The 21,709-nt window shown below is 41.4% G+C and overlaps 1 protein-coding gene across 1 annotated transcript in view; it reads left to right on the forward strand.

Moving 5' to 3' along the window:
- The window catches only part of LOC124712363 (leucine-rich repeat-containing protein 15-like), a 110,886-nt gene extending 95,545 nt beyond the window's left edge, over positions 1-15,341 (forward strand). The window contains exons 7-9 of the mRNA XM_047242658.1: positions 5,588-5,772; positions 8,209-8,497; positions 15,163-15,341. Coding sequence (XP_047098614.1) covers positions 5,588-5,772; positions 8,209-8,494 — 471 coding nt within the window. The 3' untranslated portion in view covers positions 8,495-8,497; positions 15,163-15,341. The remainder of the gene's footprint in view (positions 1-5,587; positions 5,773-8,208; positions 8,498-15,162) is intronic.
- The last annotated feature ends 6,368 nt before the right edge of the window (positions 15,342-21,709 follow it).

Below are 21,709 nucleotides of genomic sequence, written 5' to 3' on the forward strand. Positions count from 1 at the left end.
TCATTGCACAGCTTTTTACATTGGAATGGCTACCAAACAGCTGTCCTCCAGGATCCCACCCTGTAGCACAACATTCATCTGAACATAACATGTTTCATTTCAATGGCTGCTTCACAAGTTGGGTCATCTTGGTCCTCCTTTCCCCCACTAGCTTTCTGAACTGCTCATATGGAAGTTTTCCTTACAGCACATTCTCCATTCCTCAAACCAGCTTGGCCTCAACCTACGATAACCTATTGTCCCCACACACTTCAAACAATAGTTTTCCCCCTCCCCCTGTTGTGTGTTGCTCTCTGCCAGTCTTTTCCGATTCTCTGTTCCTCTCCTTTTCGGCTCCCCGTTTCCTCCCCACTCTCCTGATGCTGTGCCTGCAAGTGTTGTCTTGCCACCATCCAGTCCCTCCACACTCCCCCAGGCAGCACTCACTTCTCTTCCCCATACATACCCCGCTATCCTTTGCCCTTCTTTGTCACACTCCAGGTTGTTGTTTCCGTTGAAGCAGCTGTATTCTGGCCGTAGCAGCCGGATACAGCGGTCATGTGTGTGTGAGTTTTGTTTGCTTGTGTGCCTGTGTGTGGTCTTTTTCCTTCCTGGAAAAAGCTTTGGCTTAAAGCTCAATGTGTAACATTTTGTTCATTGTGCCTGCCTGCAGCTCAGTGTGTCATATTTACGGTGAGTATCGATCTATCCTTTTCACACTATTGTTGATCTTCCAACCTGGACTTTCTATTGTTTGAATGTACAGGTTTTCTGCTAAAACCGAATGCGAGAAAAAAATGTGTTGCTCTACTGTGCTGTGAAAATGTGCGATTTCACTTTCTTCCTCGCTGTCAGTTTTAACAGTGGTAGCAGAGCATTTAAATCAAAAGGCAATTTTTTCTCCCACATATATATTCTTCCTCCCTGTAAATAATTTCAAAAAATTGTATTCACAACAATGTGCTGTTTTGTTTCATTGCTTGCAGTTGTTTTTAACAGGAAAGTTGTGTTTATGGTTTATCGACTTATGTCTAGAATACTATGGTACCTGAATCTTTCGAAACTTTGCAATCTTGCCCATTCACAGACTAAAACTACGCGAGATACTCTCATTGAAGATACTATGCTCACAGATCCAGCAGGTGGAGATGCATCTCTCATAACCTGTACTCCAATGATGCCAACTGATCTACCCATTCATTTCAAGCGAATTCATTCCTCAATTTAGGTTTCGTTTGCAACAATAGCAAACAAAATTTTTTTCATAATGCGGGGCCGGCCATGGTGGCTGAGCGGTTTTAGGCGCTACAAAAAAATGGTTCAAATGGCTCTGAGCACTATGGGACTTAACAGTTGAGGTCATCAGTCCCCTAGAACTTAGAACTACTTAAACCTAACTAAACTAAGGACATCACACACATCCATGCCCGAGGCAGGATTCGAACCTGCGACCGTAGTGGTCGTGCGGTTCCAGACTGAAGCGCCTAGAATCGCTAGGCCTCCCCGGCCGGCCTAGGCGCTACTGTCTGGAACCGCGCGACCGCTACGGTCGCAGGTTCGAATCCTGCCTCGGGCATGGATGTGTGTGATGTCCTTAGGTTAGTTAGGTTTAAGTAGTTCTAAGTTCTAGGGGACTGATGACCTCAGAGGTTAAGTCTCATAGTGCTCAGAGCCATTTGAACCATAATGCGGGGCCACAGTCATAACATACTTCTTTAACGTCAGTACCGCCATTAGACTGTTGTTTATTTACAATGTTACATTTACACTTACACAATCATGATTTCGGCTTCAAAGTGCCATTATCAAGTGTTTTAAGTGTTATAAATTGCCTAAGATGGCATAGTGTCGTATTAAAATACACTATTAGACACATTTTCTAAGAGTCGATACTTCCGGCTGAGCCTACTGCTTTGTTTCATCATTGAGTACACCATCTTGACTGAATGACAGTTGGCTAAGATGGTGTACTCAGTGATGAAACAAAGCAGTAGGCTCTGCCAGAAATATCGACTCTTAGACAATGTGTCTAATAGTGTATTTTGATACGACACTATGCCATCTTAGGCAATTTATAACACTTAAAACTCTTGATAATGGGACTTTGAAGCCGAAATCATGATTGTGTAAGTGTAAATATAACACTGTCAATAAACAACAGTCTAATGGCGGTACTGACTTTAAAGAAACAATAAACAAGACTCAATGTCAGAGAGAGAGAGAGAGAGGGGGGGGGGGTGAAGAGGAGAGAGACAGGTGTGGGGGGCGGAAATGGACAGAGATGGGGGGAAGGACGAGATAGACAAGGAGAGGGGCAGGAGGAAGTGGAGAGAAAAGGAGAGAAGGAGATGGCTAGAGACGACATATCAAATTCCCATACAAATTTACCGACTGCGAAGCATAGCCAGGTTCACTAGTTTCTAATAAAAGATCTTGGAAATTAAGAAAGCATTTATTTTCCTTAAGGTTCAAATATACTTATGAGAAACATATCCACATGTTGCTGATGTGGTCTTCAGTCCTGAGACTGGTTTGATGCAGCTCTCTGTGCTACTCTATCCTGTGCAAGCTTCTTCATCTCCCAGTACCTGCTGCGGCCTACATCCTTGTGAATCTGCTTAGTGTATTCATCTCTTGGTCTCCCTCTACGATTTTTACCCTCCACACTGCCCTCCAGTACTAAATTGGTGATCTCTTCATGCCTCAGAACAGTTCCTACCAACCGATCCCTTGTTCTAGTCAAGTTGTGCCACAAATTCCTCTTCTCCCCAATTCTATTCAATACCTCCTCATTAGTCATGTGATCTACCCATCAAATCTTCAGCATTCTTCTGTAGCACCACATTTCGAAAGCTTCTATTCTCTTCTTGTCTAAACTATTTATCGTCCATGTTTCACTTCCATACAAATACTTTCAGAAACTCGTGAAAAAAAGAAAACTTTATGTATGGAAACATCGATGTATTTTTTGACGTATCGTTATGACATCAATGCGATTTATCGCATCGAATCAAAAATTGTATTTTTTAATTTCCATCCCAGTTTGCTTCGTCCATGGGCAAAGAAACTCTAACCTATTGTACTTACCATATACCTTCTTGCCAGTACAGAATATTTCTACCCATTGTAAATCTTAATGAGACTATAGTACAGGGCAACGGAACAATGTAACGTTGCATTATGCATTGCGAATGCAATGCTAGTTCCATTGTGCTGCCTGATGAGAGTAATTTCGATGATGCTATCAAAGTTTTATGGAGAGAATGGCTACTGAAGTCTTAGTTTACATTTTGAAGTTTGAGTATACTGCTTTAAATATATTATTGCCAGCGAATTTATTTATGTTATCTCAGTCAGCAAATTAAACAGGAAGTGATGAATAATAAATAATAGTTTTCTGCCCTTCAAATAAACTTTGAACATTTTGAGTGCACCTCAGTTTGTGCTTGACGAAAAACTATATAACCAACGGTAACACACAATAAGTAATGCAACACTTTTTTTCTGAAAGTAGGTTGGTTTTATTCGGATTCCCATACATCACGTTACTCCCCCTCCTTTGGCTGCAAAACCCCATTTTTCAACACGATCAGCGTTCAATACGGTAGACTAAAGTCACCTTACTAGGAGGGCCTTAATACCCCATGGTACCACTCTGCTGGTCGATGTCGGGGTCAACGACTTGCTGCATCAATAACCTCTCCAGTATCCACATACTGCTTCCTGAGGAGAGGATCCTTTGTTGGGCCAAACAGATGGTCCTTCGTTTATCTTTATGGTCTTCTGTTAGGCTGCAAGGAACCCACCGGGCACACATCTCTGAGTACCCCAACTGGTGGATGAGTGTGTCAGCATTACCAAGAGACGCGTTTATTTAAGCGGCGAGACGTTTGATTGTGATCCGTCGATCACCTCGAATGAGAGTGTCCGCACGGTCCAGCACTTCAGGGCTGTTGTGTACGGCCAGTTGGCTTGCGGGACATCGGACAGGTTTGCGCGACCTTGCTATGATGATGACCGACGCCTCTGGGTGCTTTCGTTCACTGCCAGGTCTTCCTAGACATTCTGCAAGAGCCTATGAATATCTGCGATCCTCTGGTTTTCCGCCAAAAGAAACTCAATGACAGCTCTCTGCCTGGAACGCAATTCCGTTACAGAAGTCATTTTGAAGGCTACATATAGCGCCGCCACCTATCGGAGCTTCATGAAAGTATAGGGGCTGAAGCGGGAACATTCCACGATGTCCCCTAACGAAGTCCGCACTTTTTCAACCAAAATTGGTGGAGAAAAACGCCCCTTTTAGTTATGGCCCATTTTTGTCTGTTGCGGTTTATTTATGCAAAACTAAAAGAACAGAATGGGAGACATTTGTCGTGAAATATCATGTCTGCACATGACATAAAAATCACTGACTGAAAGATAATGTTGTAACAGCTATGATTTAAATGTGTCGAATGACTCGTTAGTAAAAGTGTTTCGTCAGTTCAAGACTTAAAAGTAAACACATGTTTCGAAACAAACATGGTATCGAACAGTTCATATTATGAATTTGAACCACTTCCTGGTTTATTACGAGACTAATCCGGAAACATTTGCCAGTGGAGAGATCACAATGAAACTTCTTCTTATTACAGGATTCATGTTCTACATATTACTTGCCTTTAATGCAGCGGTTCCAGTTCTTTCTGCTTCCTCATGCCTCTGATCTTTGCTGATTCTTCTTCCTTTAGCGACAGTTTCCCACCGTAAGAGTAAGAGGGTGCCTTGAGTCTCTGTGTGTTCCTCCACGCTCCTTGACAAGGCCGCTGGCAGTCTGAAGGTGACTCTTCAAACCAGGAGTCATTGCTGACGGTATTTACTTAAGATCTGATCAGTGGCAAGTGTCAAAATTGCGACCCAGGAGTTTTCAGTAGTAGTCCAAGACGCTACAGGGCATCTGGCTCGGATTTGTCCTCGAAGTAACCAATTTGTAACAGTTTATTGTGTCACTGTTGTGACAACAGCTGCTCAAATTTCTGCTGCAGATGTAGTACGATGTAACAGAACCATACGCGAATACGATGGTGTTCCCTCTCGGTAGTTCCACGTGGCTCTTCGGAGCGAGTTGTTCTTGCGACCGTACACAGCCGTGACAACCGCTGCCAACATTCGTGTATATTGGCTACGTTCCTCCCAAATCTTTCTCCAATGTCGCAGAAGGAAGACCTACTTCTCGTAGCCGTATTACACGATCTCGTTCAAACTCAGCGACGTGTCTTTGTCGCCTTAAACTCATTCTTGACTAACGTCAGCCCACCACATTCAATCTTGAACGCTCACGACCTTTACAGCATGTATTTAAATCAAATCTGATTTTCATCCTCATAGTAGCGACATTAGCGCCACTCTTCCGCGACTGGCGCGAAATTTTAATAGACATCATTTTTCAGACCTAGAAAACTCTCCCACCAACTTTAGTTTATGTCGCACCATTCATTTTTGGTTTTGGTATTTTTTCCGTCAGTGTAGTATTAATTAAAAGACACGACGACAAATTTTATGCTGTAGCAGTTTATCATATTGAATGAGAGGACGGAAAGAAGATGTAGACTGATGTTTTTCCCGGCAGATATGGCTGAACGACAACAACTTGAGCCGGCTGGATAGCGCGCAGGAGCTGGGCCGCTCCAACATGCTGAAGCTGGTGGACATCCGCTACAACCCGTGGGTGTGCGACTGCGACACGCAGTGGATGGTCACCGTGCTCACGCCCCTTATCAACCGCACGACGCCGGAGCTGCTCACTGGCGCTGGGTAAGTCTCTCTTCTCTAGGGTTTTCAGGTCATAACCGCACGAATTCCCACCTGCGTTCTGCACGCAGTCACGGCCGTGTCGGCTCGTGATCCGGGAGTGCAAGTTTGGAACAAGCCGTAACCTACAGCAATACATTAACAGACAGTTATTAGGTTGGACAGTTATAAGAGTCGAGGGACATGAAAGGGAAGCAGTGGTTGGGAAGGGAGTAAGACATGGTTGTAGCCTCTCCCCGATGTTGTTCAATCTGTATATTGAGCAAGCAGTAAAGGAAACAAAAGAAAAATTCGGATTAGGTATTAAAATCCATGGAGAAGAAGTAAAAACTTTGAGGTTCGCCGATGACATTGTAATTCTGTCAGAGACAGCGAAGGACTTGGAAGAGAAGTTGAATGGAATGGACAGTGTCTTGAAAGGAGGATATAAGATGAACATCAACAAAAGCAAAACTAGGATAATGGAATGTAGTCGAATTAAGTCGCGTGATGCTGAGGGAATTAGATTAGGAAATGAGACACTTAAAGTAGTAAAGGAGTTTTGCTATTTGGGGAGCAAAATAACTGATGATGGTCGAAGTAGAGAGGATATAAAATGTAGACTGGCAATGGCAAGGAAAGCGTTTCTGAAGAAGAGAAATTTGTTAACATCGAGTATAGATTTAAGTGTCAGGAAGTCATTTCTGAAAGTATTTGTATGGAGTGTAGCCATGTATGGAAGTGAAACATGGACGATAAATAGTTTGGACAAGAAGAGAATAGAAGCTTTCGAAATGTGGTGCCACAGAAGAATGCTGAAGATTAGATGGGTAGATCACATAACTAATGAGGAAGTATTGAATAGGATTGGGGAGAAGAGAAGTTTGTGGCACAACTTGACCAGAAGAAGGGATCGGTTGGTAGGACATGTTCTGAGGCAGCAAGGTGTGGGGCGGCGGATGTGTTTTGGTGTAAAATAATAATTTTCTGCATATAAAAGCTTGCGTGTTGAATCAGTTTCTAGCTTTTAGAATGTTGTTAATGCTGTCTTTTGCCGTTCTCAACACTGGCTCTCTATTTACTTCGTGGCCCCCCGAAAGTGATTTAATAAAACTTGGAGCCAGTAAATAGATATCCTAGTGCCCACTTTACCTGAGAATGTTCTTATAGCTGCAGCTTATAGCTCTGAGGAATTAGGAGATTGTCCGGGATTTCTAATCAAAAACGGTTTTCCAAAATAGTTGAGTATATTCTGAAATTCACTAATAAAAACCACAAGTATCCCTGCAACCTAACTAACAGAACAGTTCAGAGTCTAATGCGCTGATGCAACTATAAATGTCCGAATCAAATGTTAAAAAGAATGCTCGCCATAATTTGATGAAAATATTTCATCAAACGCCACGCTAAATATTTGGTAGAATGTCTGTCCCGCGACGGCGCGTGAAAAGTCATTCGTGCATGTGGACGTCCTACAGTAAGCCTCCCCAATGCATCCCACAGGTGCTCAATGGGTTTTAAGTCAGGTGAATGGGCAGGCCAGTCCTTCCCTGAACATCTTCTCATTCCAAGAGCTCCTCCAACTGTGCAATTCGATGTAGTCATGCATTGTCATCCATAAAAAAGAAGTCACAGCCGAAATCACGCAGTGAAGGCGTACAGCATACGAGCACATTGAACTGCATGCATTGCTGCCCACGGTTATCACACATCCTATTAAAAGGTCCCACTTTTTGTAACGTCCAGGGGACCATCATAGACCGCGGTGACTTCAGAGTGACTATCACCTTTGAATAATGTTGCCATTTCTGTTGTTCTAAACACGTCTCTCTTTCAGTTACCTTCTTTCATATACCGTAGGGGCTCTTTCAATGGTGGTCCAAGTTTAATCGAGCTCTTTTACTCGGTTGCGACACACCATGCGAAAGTTACTTTTTTGCTCGCCTATGTAGATTTTAGGAGTTTCCTAGGTAGTTAACATGAATAGCTAATGGTCATGTTGCGTAATTACCGCCCTTGCAATGGAGTCACTAAAGCTATGCTGTCTCTGCCATTGGTGCATCTTCATCCATCAGTGGCTAAGATACAAGAGAACACACACACACTGAACATAAACTTGAACAGTGAGCATTCATTTTCCCAATTGACTACAGAGGCTGCTAGAGGGTTTGTTTAAACAACCCATCAGGTGAGGATGACGGTTCAATCCCGCGTCTGGCCATCCTGATTTAGGTTTTCCGTGATATCCCTAAATAGCTCCAGGCAAATGCCAGGGTGGGTCCTTTGAAAGGGCACGGCTGACTTCCTTCCCCATCCTTCCCTAATCCGATGAGACCGATGACCTCGCAGTTTGGTCTCTTCCCCCAAATCAACCCAACCCAACCCCATCAGGTGAAGACTATAGACTCGGATGTTGAGAGCTGTCTGGATTAGGTTGCTGTGTGTGTGTGTGTGTGGCAGGTGCGAGCATCCGGAGGAGATGCGTGGCAAGACGTTCGCGTGGATGTGGCGCAGTGGCTACAACATGCGCTGCCTACCCACTGACGGCTCCAAGCCGGAGCGCGACGCAGCCATGCTGGTGGGCGTGCTGCTCGGTCTGCTGCTGGGCATGGCGCTGCTCGGCGTCGCCATCTTCCTGCACCGCCGCCGCCTGCTCCCCACATGCCTCACCTGCGAGACCGGGCCAGCCGCCTTCTCCAGAGGCTTCTACAAGCGCGCTGGGCCCGCCACTGACGAGATGTACTAGCCGGTAAGTGGTACAATCGTGCCAGAATCTGTCCATCATGATCATCATCCTCATCCTCATCTTCAACATCCTCATCCTCAATATCGTCATCCACACCATCATCTTCCTCAGCATCCTAATCCACATCATTCTCATTCTGATCATCCTCATCCTCATCCACACAATCAACATCCTCATCCACACCATCCATATCCTCATCCAGACTATCCTTGTAGACACCACTCTCATTCATACCATCCTCCTTATCATCCTCCTCCTTCTCCTCCTCCTCCTCATCATCATCATCATCTCCTCTCTCTGACTGCATGAACTGTCCATTACTTCATCCACACCATCCATATCCTCATCCACACTATCCTCATAGACACCATTCTCATTCATGCCATCCTCCATATCGTCATCATCCTCCTCCTCCTCCTCCTCCTCATCATCATCATCATCATCTCCTCTCTCTGACTGCATGAACTGTCTGCTACTATCTCCCAAAGACTTTCCAGGCTGAAATCCATTACTTCTGATTCTATCAATCCATCCCTTTGCTGCTTCTTTGTGCCTTCGAACTTCTGCAGCATTATGATCTTTTCTGCAAATCATTTCTTCTCATGATGAACATAAAGAAGGCTAGTTTTTGTTTCAGTATCAGATCTTCCAAGGAACAATTTTCTGTAATACCGACCTATTTGTTCTCCTTGAAGTCCATGGATCTTTTAAGGAGCTTCCTCCAACACCATAGTCAAAAGGAGTCTATGAAGCTCAGCTTTTCTTATGGTTCACGTCTCGCACCTGTACATCGCAAATGGAAAGACCATAGTCTTTACTAAATGGATCTTTGTTGTTATCTGTACTCCATCAAACAATGTCAAGGTTGGACTTTGTCTTTCTAGCAAGTAACAAGCATCTCTTGATTTCGTGGGTGCAGTTAGCATCAGCAGAAAAAAAAGTCTGCGAGTCGAGACAAATGAAAATAGAAACTATCCTCATTCTTTCTCCTCCTACATGTAATCAATTGATAGTTGTAGTTGCCAGAATTTAAGTTTTCTTGAAATGCAGTATTAGTCCAGCCTCTGTGTGTTCTTCTTTCACCTTCAATATCTTTAACTCAATTTTGACCATCAGGATGGTACCATCTCATCGTATTTATCTTTATTCTATTTTGATTCTATAATATGTTTGTTTTAATTCCAGTTTCTTCTTCATCTAAACTGACATTCATCATAACGCTCCCTACATACAGATTGGCTAGATAAGGTGATAGTATACAGCATGGCCTTCACCTTTCTGAATCTTGACCAACTTAGTTGCTCCATATACGATTCTCACCATGCCCTCTTGGTCAGAGTATAAACTCCATATGTGGTAAGTCAGATGATCTGTTAATCCCACTATTTTGAGTACATCTAGTAATTTGTTGCGTTCGACAGTCAAAGGCTTTAGTATAACCAATAAATCTGAGGTACACATCTTCCTAGAATTCTTTTGTCTTCTCCATAATCCACCGGATGCTGTAAATTTGTGAATTACTTCCTTTACGATATCCTGCTTGTTCTTCAGGTAGCTCTCGGTCTATGTAATGGTGATCGGTTCCAGAAAGAAATCTTCACTTTGCAGCGGACCGAGTTCAGGTCTCGGTCGGGCACACAGTTTTAATCTGCCAGAAAGTTTGAAGGGATTGGTTGATAGGACACATTCTAAGACATCAAGGGATCACTAATTTAGTATTGGAGGGAACTGTGTGTGGGAGGGGGGAGGGGAGAGGGGTAGGGGGTAAAAATTGTACAGGAAGGCCAAGAAATGAGTGCAGTAGGCAGGTGCAAACGGATGTAGGTTGCAGAAGGTATTCGAGATGAAGAGGTTTGCAGAGGAGAGAGTAGCGTGGAGAGTTGCATTAAAGCATTCTTTGGACTGAAGACCACGATGACGATAACAACAATAACAACATCAGAATATCCGAGGGCGGAGGAGTAAGCTTAATGAATTGCTTGTATGTGTTGAATAATTAGAGCTGAGCAAACCAATTGATATAATCTGCCTCTCTGAACATCCTGTGGACACTGGTATAGATATATTAAATGCCACAGGATTCCAGTTACTCTATGTGATCAAAAGTATCCGGACACGTGACTGAAAGTGACTTACAAGTTAGTGGCGCCCTCCATCAGTAATGCTGGAATTCAATATGGCGTTGGCCCACCCTTAGCCTTGACAGCTTCCACTCTCGCAGGCATACGTTCAGTCAGGTGCTGGGAGGTTTCTAGGAGTGCTGCACTGAGGAGAGGTATCGATGTCGGTCGGTGAGGCCTGGCACAAAGTCGGCGTTCCAAAACATCTCAAAGGTATTCTATAGGATTCAGGTCAGGACTCTGTGCAGGCCAGTCCATTACAGGGATTTTGCTGTCGTGCAACCACTCCGCCAGAGGCCGTGCATTACAAACAGCTGCTCGGTCGTGTTGAAAGATGCAATCGGCATCCCTAAGTTGCTTCGACAGTGGGAAGCAAGAAGGTGCTCAAAACATCAACGTAGGCCTGTGCTGTGATAGTGCCACGCAAAACAACAAGGGGTGCAAGCCCCCTCCATCAAAAACACGACCACACCATATCTCCACCGCCTCAGAATTTTACTCTTGGCACTACACATGCTGGCAGATGACGTTCACTGGGCATTCGCCATACCCACATCCTGTCATCGGATCACCACATTGTGTACCGTGATTCATCACTCCACACAACGTTTTTCCACTGTTCAATCGTCTAATGTTTACGCTCCTTACACCAAGCGAAGCGTCTTTTAGCATTTACCGGCGTGATGTGTGGCTTATGAGCACCCGCTCGGGCATGAAATCCAAGTTTACTCACCTCCCACCTAACTGTCACAGTACGTGCAGTGGATCCTGATGCAGTTTGGAGCTCCTGTCTGATGGTCTGGATAGATGTCTGCCTATTACACATTACAAACCTCTTCAACTGTCGGCAGTCTCTGTCAGTCAACAGACGAGGTCAGCCTGTATGCTTTTGTGCTGTACATGTCCCTTCACGTTTCCACTTCACTATCACATCGAAAACAGTGGACCTAGGGATGTTTAGGACTGTGGAAAGCTCGCGTACAGACGTATGACACGAGTGACACCCTATCACCTGCCACGTTCGAATCCCGTGAATTGCGCGGAGCGCCCTATTCTGCTCTCTCACGAAGTCTAATGACTACTGAGGTCGCTGATATGGAGTATCTGGCAGTAGGTGGCAGCACAATGCACCTAAAATGAAAAACGTATGTTTCTGGAGGAGTCCGGATACTTTTGATCACATAGTGTAGCTTCTTTCTTCTGTACAGAAAATACAGAGAACGGAGAAGTTGCCACATTGTTAGAAACTGTTTTGTTTTCAAGAATATTGATGTTAATAAAATTTTCTCAGAACAGCGCTTACAAGCTTGTGCAACAGAAGTAGTATTTCATAATATTTCATAATAAGTCGTTTGTAATAGTAAGTATATACAGATCACCTTAAGGAAATTTTAGCCTCTTCATCAAAAAGTCTGGAATCTCTGTCGTCCCATCTCACAGTAAAAAACAAGGAAATAGTGGTTGCTGGTTATTTTAATGTGGATTTATTGAAAATCTCTGTCAGTGAACAAGTAGTGCAACCAGTAAAACTATCATTCAATTTAGTTCCTACTGTCAATTCCGCAACTACGATATGTAAATTCTCTGAGATTGCTATTTACAATATGTTTGTAGACAATCTAGGGAAAAGAGTCATATCACAAAACCAGTAGTAAATGGGCTAACTGATCATGACATGCAGTATCTTGTGTTAAATGTTGAAAATCTATTAAATCTGAGTACAGGAGCGTAATTGATCAGTCAAAAATTGAGAAATTCAGGAAACTGGTCAAAGACATGAACTGCATAAATATTTACAATAGTTCTGATTCAAATGGAAAATACAAAGCACTCATTAATAAAGTTACTTTCACTTTTGAAAATTGTTTTCCCTAAGAGGTAGCTCAAATCACACAGAAGTCAAAAAATAAACCGTGGGTTACACAAGGAATAAAGATATCACGTGGGTCAAAAAGGAGACTATAACTACTATCCACGAACAGCTCTGATGTTAGCGTTGTAATGCATTATAAAGAATACTGCAAAATATTGAAGCAAGTAACTCAGAAACTGAAGCAGCTTTATTATGAGAAAAGGTAATTACATCGGGCAACGAAAGAACTGCATGGGATATAGTGAAGACAATGACAGATGGGGCCAAAAAGGAAGAGGAACAAATAGCTCTAAAAACAAATGAGACTTTGGCAACAAGTGCATGTATTGTTGCAAACCTCTTAAGCAAGTACTTTATTTATTTTACTGACAGCTTGGGGTTATCAGGTACGGTGAACAATGCAACGGAGTATCTGAGACCAGTTTTTAAAAATAACTTCAGTAAAGTGGAGATGTCACTCACATCTCCCAGAGAAGTAGCATTCATCATAAAATCCTTAAAATCTAAGTATTCTAGTGATCATGATAATATATCGACAAAAACAAAGGGTGTCACTGCGAAATACCTGTGCACTAAGCAGTCAGTCTTCATCTTGGGTCAGCTTCTTTTTCTTGTGTATATTAATGATCTCTCAACTGTTACATTGCCAGAAGCTAAATTTGTTTTGTTTGCAGATGATACATACATTAAAGTAAGTAGCAAGACAAGAACAGATTTAGAAATAGCTGTTCATCAAATTTTCACTGACATTAATAAATGGTTTAAAGCTAATTCACTGTCATTAAACCCACTACATGCAGTTCAGAACCTGCAAGAGATTTGCTTCCAGCATGTGTATAACATATGAAGACATGCAGATCAAAGATGTTGACAGTGCTAAATTTCTTGGATTACAACTCTAAATTCAGTTGGGAAGCGCATACCACACAACTGCTTAAATGCCGCAACAAGTCTGTATTTGCAGTGAGGATGATGTCAGATGTAGGAGATATAAATGTAACAAAATTGCATACTTTGCTTACTTTCATTCTATTACTTAATACAGGATCAAATTCTGAGGTAACTCATTAAACCAAGCAAAAGATTTTAGCATGCAAAAGCGTGTAATGAAAATCACTTGTGATGTAAATTCTAGAACATTATGTGGAAACCTGTTCAAGGAACTTTGTTATCTAACAACTGCTTCTCAGTATATTTATTCCTTAACGACATTTGTTGCAAGTAATATTTCTCTATTTCCAACCAATAGCTTAATACATAGCATCAATACTAGGAATAAGAACAATCTACATAAAGACCTTAAATCACTTGCCTTGGTGCAGAAAGGCTTCCAATATTCAGAAATACACATTTTTAAAAAAAAATGCCAGCAACCATTAAACACTTGATTTCAGATAAAGCATGGTTTAAGCAGAGTTTGAAAGACTTTTTGACAGGTACCTCTTTCTACTCCATAGATGAATATCTTAACAGGGAGTGTTAGAGCAGCTTAAGTAAATATGTCTATTAGATTTCAGTTTTGACAGCACTTGGTCCCAACAGTCAAGATTAGGTATTTATGTATGATCAGTTTATTAACAGTGCATTACAATGTTTCGTTCTGACATCGTATTATTTATGTAAATATTAGCAGTTCAGTTTACTGTAATGTATTCACCTATTTTCACAACCTCCTGACAAATAACCAGAGTAGTAAGTATTGTATTCAATTTTTTATGGTTTTTTATGTTATAATTTCTGACATTTTCCACAACTACGAGAATCATCTCATTTTTTGGGTCCATGGAACGAAAACTGAATCTAATCTAACAACAACAACAACAATGGAGGAAACGCTGAAACTACGTCAACGAACGTAAAGACCCTGACAGCCATAAGCAAATTGTGAGTTCCTTACATTTGTGAAATGTGGATAAATTTCTGCTGAGGTTGGGGCAGCCCAATGACAGTTGTGAATTGCTACCCTCCACTCGCACGATCGGTTTGATGGACGTGAGGATGGACTAATACGTTTACTTAGCGGCTAAAAATATCTTATCTAAAAATAATGAGGGCGTTGTGATTGGCATTGCTGAAGATGATGAGAAACTGTTGGCTTCTTCCAACATTTATTTAGGATTACAGGTAGCGTAAGTTTATGCCTTTTTTGCTAGCGGTACGGCATTATAAACCCAACCTTCATTGTACACTAACAGTCTTTATATACCTGAGAATGCAGTAGGTTTAGGTAAGACCACAATCTATTTCTGAAATCAATTTGATTTTTTAAAGTGTTTGAACTTCTGTTCACAACTTAGATTGTAGCTTTGTGTTCTCTTTGTAAATTTCTCCAATTATTATTGACTCCTTCGTTTTCGAATTGTACTTTTAATGATGTCATTAAATTAATAATTGCTATTTAGTCATTTTATTTGAAAAGTCAAGTCATTGCCACACAGTTTTGTCTTGTTATTTGTTGAGACTTACGTCTTAACTAATACGAAAGAGCCGAAATGAGTGATATCTATTGTTAATTAACACCTTACTTCTTTAGGATGCCGTTCGCTGCAGAGTTTAGTAAATATTTTCTCGTTTTTAAGTGAGAATAAAGACGTAATAATTATTAAAGAGAAGGGTAAAGAAGGGTTACTTTACTATTGTGTTTCCTGATTCTAATTTGTTTTCTTCTTTTTCAGGTTCTACTCGCGTCATGTCATAGCCTGGAGCTAGGCGACAACGAGTACCACCTGTCTAGTCGAAGAGACTACAGTTATGAGCCATGCGTTTAGTTCGCATTTTTAAGTCATTTGCGAGCGTCGATGTTATGTATAAAACGCTTACAAATAAAGACATTCGGTGTTTCAGGATTTGATGTTCAAAGGAATCCATTTAAGTCGATATACACATCTCATTCAACGGAGTCTGATTTATGATTTCTCTCATTTTCATTTTCTCAAGTAAGAATGAGATATAATTTTTTTAATTTTCAATGGGCGACGACAATTATTGTATTTGTATAGATGTTGTTCATCACTTGTTTTACGTCTATTAGGAGACTGAAGCTCTCATGTTCTTCTACTTATGAATATTATTAGTGTGTTATACGCTGTCGACGTTAAACAGGAATATTAGTTCAAGATTTCTATCCGCAGAATTTGACATGTACTTAATTTATAATGGTTTGCTCAAAGAGTTATCATGTTCTGTCAGCTTTTGGAAACGTATTACAGAGTGTATTGTATTTGTTATATGTAGAATAGTTCCATTTTCAATAAAAAATTTTGTGTAAAGTTGTATTTTACTGGCTGTCCAACATGCCAACAGGAAAAATCCGGATGCAATTCAAAAGCAAGTGTGCAAGAGTGCAGCAGAGTACCAACTGCGGTATATTATGACTAGAAATCGGATTGTATGCAACATAAAAAGCTAGAACTTTATATGCAAATATACACGAAAAATGCTTAAAATATGCATGAAAAGTGTCGAAACATGCAAGCTCAAATAATAAAAAACATAGTAGTTGCTGCATGCGATATATCTTGAAGTCAGACCTGTGCATATCGATTGCGATAAAGCGAAAAATCGGAATATTTAGAATGCTTGTTCTGTGTCTTTTGTGGTAGAGGTTAGGCAGTGCTCTCTATGAGATCAGTTTTTAAAAAACTGCAAAACGAAGACGCACACCGTGTTTCAAATATTGTTCCTTCCTTGCTATTGTCGGAAACAAGCTAATTCGATACGAGTTAGTTACCGAGAGACAATCGATACGCATAGGTCCATCTTCGAGAAAAATCACACACAGAGGGGCACGCACAATATCTCCGTAATATTTTATTTAAAAAACAACATACAGTAAGGAATATTTTGGACGACATCAAAATTTGATAAATATTATCGGACTAAAGTATCGTTTATAAATTATTTTAGACTTTCGTACTCTTGTAAACGTAAACAGTCAGGTACTGTTCCAAATGTTCGGTAGTAAGGTTGTCTTCGATCACTAAAAATATTTCTATAAGCAGAAAAAACCGTTCTACATCAGCTGAAGTGGGCAATATTTCAATTTGGGTAGTACGTTGGCACTTATTGTTTCTGGCAAAACTTCACCCGTCCAATTAATGAAACTATCAATTTGGGACAAAGATTCAAACGGTGCGTTAAGGTTCAAAGTGTTTCCAAATTTTCCTTTAAGTTTTCTCGGGATTACCTGCAACAATGAGGAGTTCACTAGACTAACTCTATTCATTAACTGAATAGATTCATTCAACGCCGAACCCTGAGTTTCAAGCTTTTTAATATTCGCAGGTGTATGGGAAAAATGAGTGCTAATCACAGCAACGTTTTTTTTAATGCTGGAATCATTAAGTGCTTTCTTGCACTGGAAAACTGCCAAAGCCTCTGCACTATCGGAGTCGTTTGCTACACCTCTGATGGGCTAGAAATGCTCATTGAAAAACTACACAGCTTCGACCCAAGTATCCATCAGGTTACCACTGGTTCGAAGAGTAAAGACACATTTGGTAGGTTTCCTTGATGGGAGCAGGTGCCTTAAGAAACACTTTCTCTGTGAATCACATCAGTTTGTTTATATTCCCAAACGTGGTTCGTACTTCCTCAGCAGGGCGATGTACTCCGTGAGTAAAGCACGTCACATGAATCAAATTGGGATGAAATACTTGGAGGTCTTTTTCTGCTCTGGCAGCATCTGACAAACACCCTTTCATCTGCAGAACATTCTGGAAATATTTTCCTAATAACTTCATTCACGAATCTGGCGATCGTAGAATGATTTCTCTTTTGAAGTTCTTTGCAGGCCACTAAATAGGAAGAAGGAGACTCTTGTTTTAGCGCACCAACAATTAAATTTGCAATTTGGCGGCCACAAGTGCCGTTAGTTTCGTAAACAGGAATCCAAATAATGCTGTCCTTGATTTCATTGCGTATTTCTTCCAATACGTGTTGGTAAATTATCGGTATGTAATTTTTACGGAATGTTGATTCATCTGCTCTGTGTTGATTTAACCAATGTTTGCGAAGAAAACCTCTGAGGACAGTGTTTGTAACTTTGTGTGGAGGAATACTACTAGCAATGAATGCTTTACATAGATCCATAACTGCAGCATGGTGCACAACGCGTTAGACACTACACGTGAACACGGTAAACTTTGTACAAATAAAGCGACAGCTAAACTGAAACAATGGACGTGCGACTAAGAACTTGCATAATTTAATTTTTTCCGATGCGTCCGATACGACCGGGCAGTCGCGTTGACTCTGCCTGCCTGTTCCTGTTCAGTGAACAGTTCGTTAGCCAGTAGCCTCTCTGTTAGCGATCACATGCAGGTCGCGGTCACTCTATAACACATCAAAACTAACATCTTCCTTAAGGATGCAATTTTCACGAATGTTACTGTGTTTAACCAGCTCCTATCACTATGAAAACGTCCAATACAAATGCAGTAGTTAGGGCACACTGTTTTCCTGTGCTTGAAGAAGCATTTCATGAAAATCGTGAAACTGATAACTGAACTGGCTGCAAATGAGGATTTATGTACGTGGCCCAAGGCTGGTTGAAACCCAGCCTTTTTTTGGAAATGTCTTCCCCCTGAGGGCATACATTTACCGAAAGGAGATGACATAGCAGGTTTCCCGCACTTTTTTCAGAGTTTTTGAGCACAGATCTGCGCTCATGAATAATTGGTATGAATATTTACGTCCCCATAACTAATGATACACTTACAAATACATGATAAATCGAGCAGTTTAAGTGATTATTGTTCCCAAATATTACATACTGAAATGTATTTCATTGTTATTCTGTATAAAAAAATTTGGCAGTTATATATTTAAGACGTCAGTAACAACCAAGCTAAATTTAAAACATAAAACCAGGTCAGAAGACGTCAAATATCACCGGTAAATATTCATACCATTACTCACTTGTTCGCTGTTATTTCAAGATTATCGATACTTAAAACATATAAATGGTGTTCAAACTTATACTATTGTGAATATATTAACACCAATGAAATCGATTGTTGGTAGTAAATAACAGCATTTGAGAACGTCGGTACACAAATTTACCACTGTCAGTTAAAAAGTTAACATGATGTCGAATGACATTCTCAGGCAAGTGAAATGACAATTCGGTGCACAATAGCATGTTAAAAATGGTACTCAATTTTGTACAGGCATCGTGAAAAACTAACAAAAGAATAATTCATAGCATTATACTATCATTCGTCCGTAACTGTAGATCCACGATTTTTCTCGATGATAAGTCGAATTTACATGCTGGTTAACGAAACTGCAAACAATGGAAAATCCAGAATGGAATGTAACAATATTATGAAAAGGGAAGTTGCCAATCACTATACATAGCGTAGTCGCAGATAGGCACAGCGAAAAGACTGTCACAAATAAAGCTTTCGACCAGTGAGACTTTCGTCTTCCGCGCGCGCACAAACGCAACTCACACAGGCGACTGCAGTCTCAGGCAGCGGAAACCTGAAAAACTGCGTTTTCGCTATTCTTCTTTCGTTTGGAAAAAAATAGAGTAACAAAACAAAGTTGCGCTGTGCAGTTAACTGAATACACTACTGGCCATTTAAATTGCAACACCAAGAAGAAATGCATATGATAAACTGGTATTCATTCGACAAATATACTATACTAGAACTGACATGTGATTACATTTTCACGCAGTTTGGGTGTATAGATCCTGAGCAATCAGTACCCAGAACAACCACCTCTGGCCGTAATAACGGCCTTGATACGCCTGGGCATTGAGTCAAACAGAGCTTGGATGGCGTGTACAGGTACAGCTGCCCATGCAGATTCAACACGATACCACAGTTCGTCAGGAGTAGTGACCGGCGCATTGTGACGAGCCAGTTGCTCGGCCACCATTGACCAGACGTTTTCAATTGGTGACAGGTCTGGAGAATGTGCTGGCCAGGGCAGCAGTCGAACATTTTCTGTATCCAGAAAGGTCCGTACAGGACCTACAACACGCGGTTGTGCATTATCCTGCTGAAATGTAGGGTTTCGCAGGGATCGAATGAAGGGTAGAGCCACGGGTCGTAACACATCTGAAATGTAACGTCCACTTATAATAAACACTTCTTGTCTAAAGTTCAACTCAGCATTCACTTAATGAATCTGATTCAAACCGATAGACATTTAAATAGTTATTCTAAATTTCTATCTACAAAAATTTAATTGTATATTGTCTGGCCTGAACGACGTTCTCGTAGGTTGTGGCGATACTGTGACTTCTGGAACAGGCCTCGTCTTCTTTTCTCTCGTGCACATGCAACATAAAATTCACACAATGTTTAAGTAATGCTCAAAAATGTGTCCTGTCACAGTGAAGCCAAATTTATATTTCTAAAATTTAAAAAACCTCTCTCGCACCGGCCTGATTTACCTTCACTAATCAGGATAGTAAAAACATGCGTATATTAAGGGAATTTTCATTGACAAAGCAGGTTTATCACATTCACACAGTTCAATACTGTTCTATCCTGATTAAATTGAGCTTAACTTAAATTCCATAAGGCAGTGAAGCCATTTCGAAGTCTCGGTGCGACGAAAATTGTCAGTCGATCTCCTGAAAACATTTGTAACAATTATTAACTTTCGGTGATCACATGGGGAAGACCGGAGATCTGCTGGTAAGACCGTGTTAGCCTATTTATTTGAAGTAACTGGATATCTTGAGCACACAAAACGGCAGGTTCGTCCAGTGTAAATCAGACGTTCCCCACTGATCCCGTGCAACACAGCGTAGTAAGCAGACACTGTCAATAATAAACAGTTAAATAATACGCGAACACACTTACTTTAGTTTAGTTCATGTATTAAATTCCTTCTCATACAGAATCTCATCAAGATGGCGACTATCCCAACAATACATACATATACATCCTTCTTTCACGACTAATCGGCAAGAAGTCCCTATTCTTTTCATAAGAGAAAACATAGATAGCAGAGAAGCTATTCCATGAAGTAAATGGACGCTCCAAGGAAGAATTGGGCTTGAAACTACTTTGCATTGATAATCGGTAAGATAAGAAGAGATATTTCGAGATATGTACTGAGTTATATAATTTATAAAATTTCTGAAAATATCGCGGAGAGACCGCTGCAAGAGACATTACATTACGCCTACTCAAATTTCACGCCAGTAGCTTAAGAGCGGCGCTAGTAATGCCACTATGAGGATGAAAATCAGGTTGCTTTAAATACACAGTGTAACGAGCATGAGTTTTAGTTACCTTTGAGACTGGAGGTGGTGAGCTGATGTTAGTCAAGAATGACTTTAAGGTGACAAAGACGCCATTATCAACATCTCACTGAATGTGAATGAGGTCCTGTAATAGGACTATGATAGCTGATTGTTCCTTCTACGATACTGCAGAAAGACTTGGAAAGAATGTTAGCACTATACATGATTCTTGGCAGCGGTGGTCACGATAATGGGCGGTCGCAAGAAGACCGGTCTCGGGACGGCCACGTGGCACTGCCCGGAGGGAAGACCGTGGTGGTCGGTATGTGACCCCGGCGCGTCGTTCTGCATTTGTAGCACAAATCTGAGCAGCGCGTGGCACCACAGTGACACAACGAACTGTTAAAAATCATTTACGTCACGGACAGCTCCGAGCTAGACGCCCTGTAGCGCGCATTCCATTGACTCCAAACCACCGCCATGGGGTTAAGCAACAGCTCACTGGATGGAAGAGTGAAGGTTTGTTGTTTTTTATGGGTTTGTCTCGGTACCAGTGACGGCCATTTGATGGTTAAGAGAGCCAGTAGAGGGCCTGGAACCAACCTGTCTGCGTTCTAGACACACTGGACCTACACCCAGAGTTATGGTCTGCGGTGGGATTTCGTATTCACCATAGGAGCACTCTCATGGCTATGCCACGCAGCCAGACAGCGAATTTGTACTTCAGTTTGGTGTTTCGAGTTGTTGTACTACCATTCCTGAACCGCACTCCAGTGTTTCCAACAGAATAACTCTCGTCCACGTACCTCTGTTGTAACCCAACATACTCTACAGAGTGCCGATATGTTGCTTTGGTTTGCTCGATCACCAGATGTGTCTCCATTGGAGCACATACGAAAAATCATCGGACGACAACTGCAGCGTCATCCACAAACAGTATTAACCGACCCTGTATTGACCGAACAAGTGTATCAGGCATGGAACTCAATCTGACAAACTGACTTCCGGAACCT

This window comes from Schistocerca piceifrons, chromosome 8 (assembly GCF_021461385.2).
Source record: "Schistocerca piceifrons isolate TAMUIC-IGC-003096 chromosome 8, iqSchPice1.1, whole genome shotgun sequence".
Taxonomy (NCBI): Eukaryota; Metazoa; Arthropoda; class Insecta; order Orthoptera; family Acrididae; genus Schistocerca; species Schistocerca piceifrons.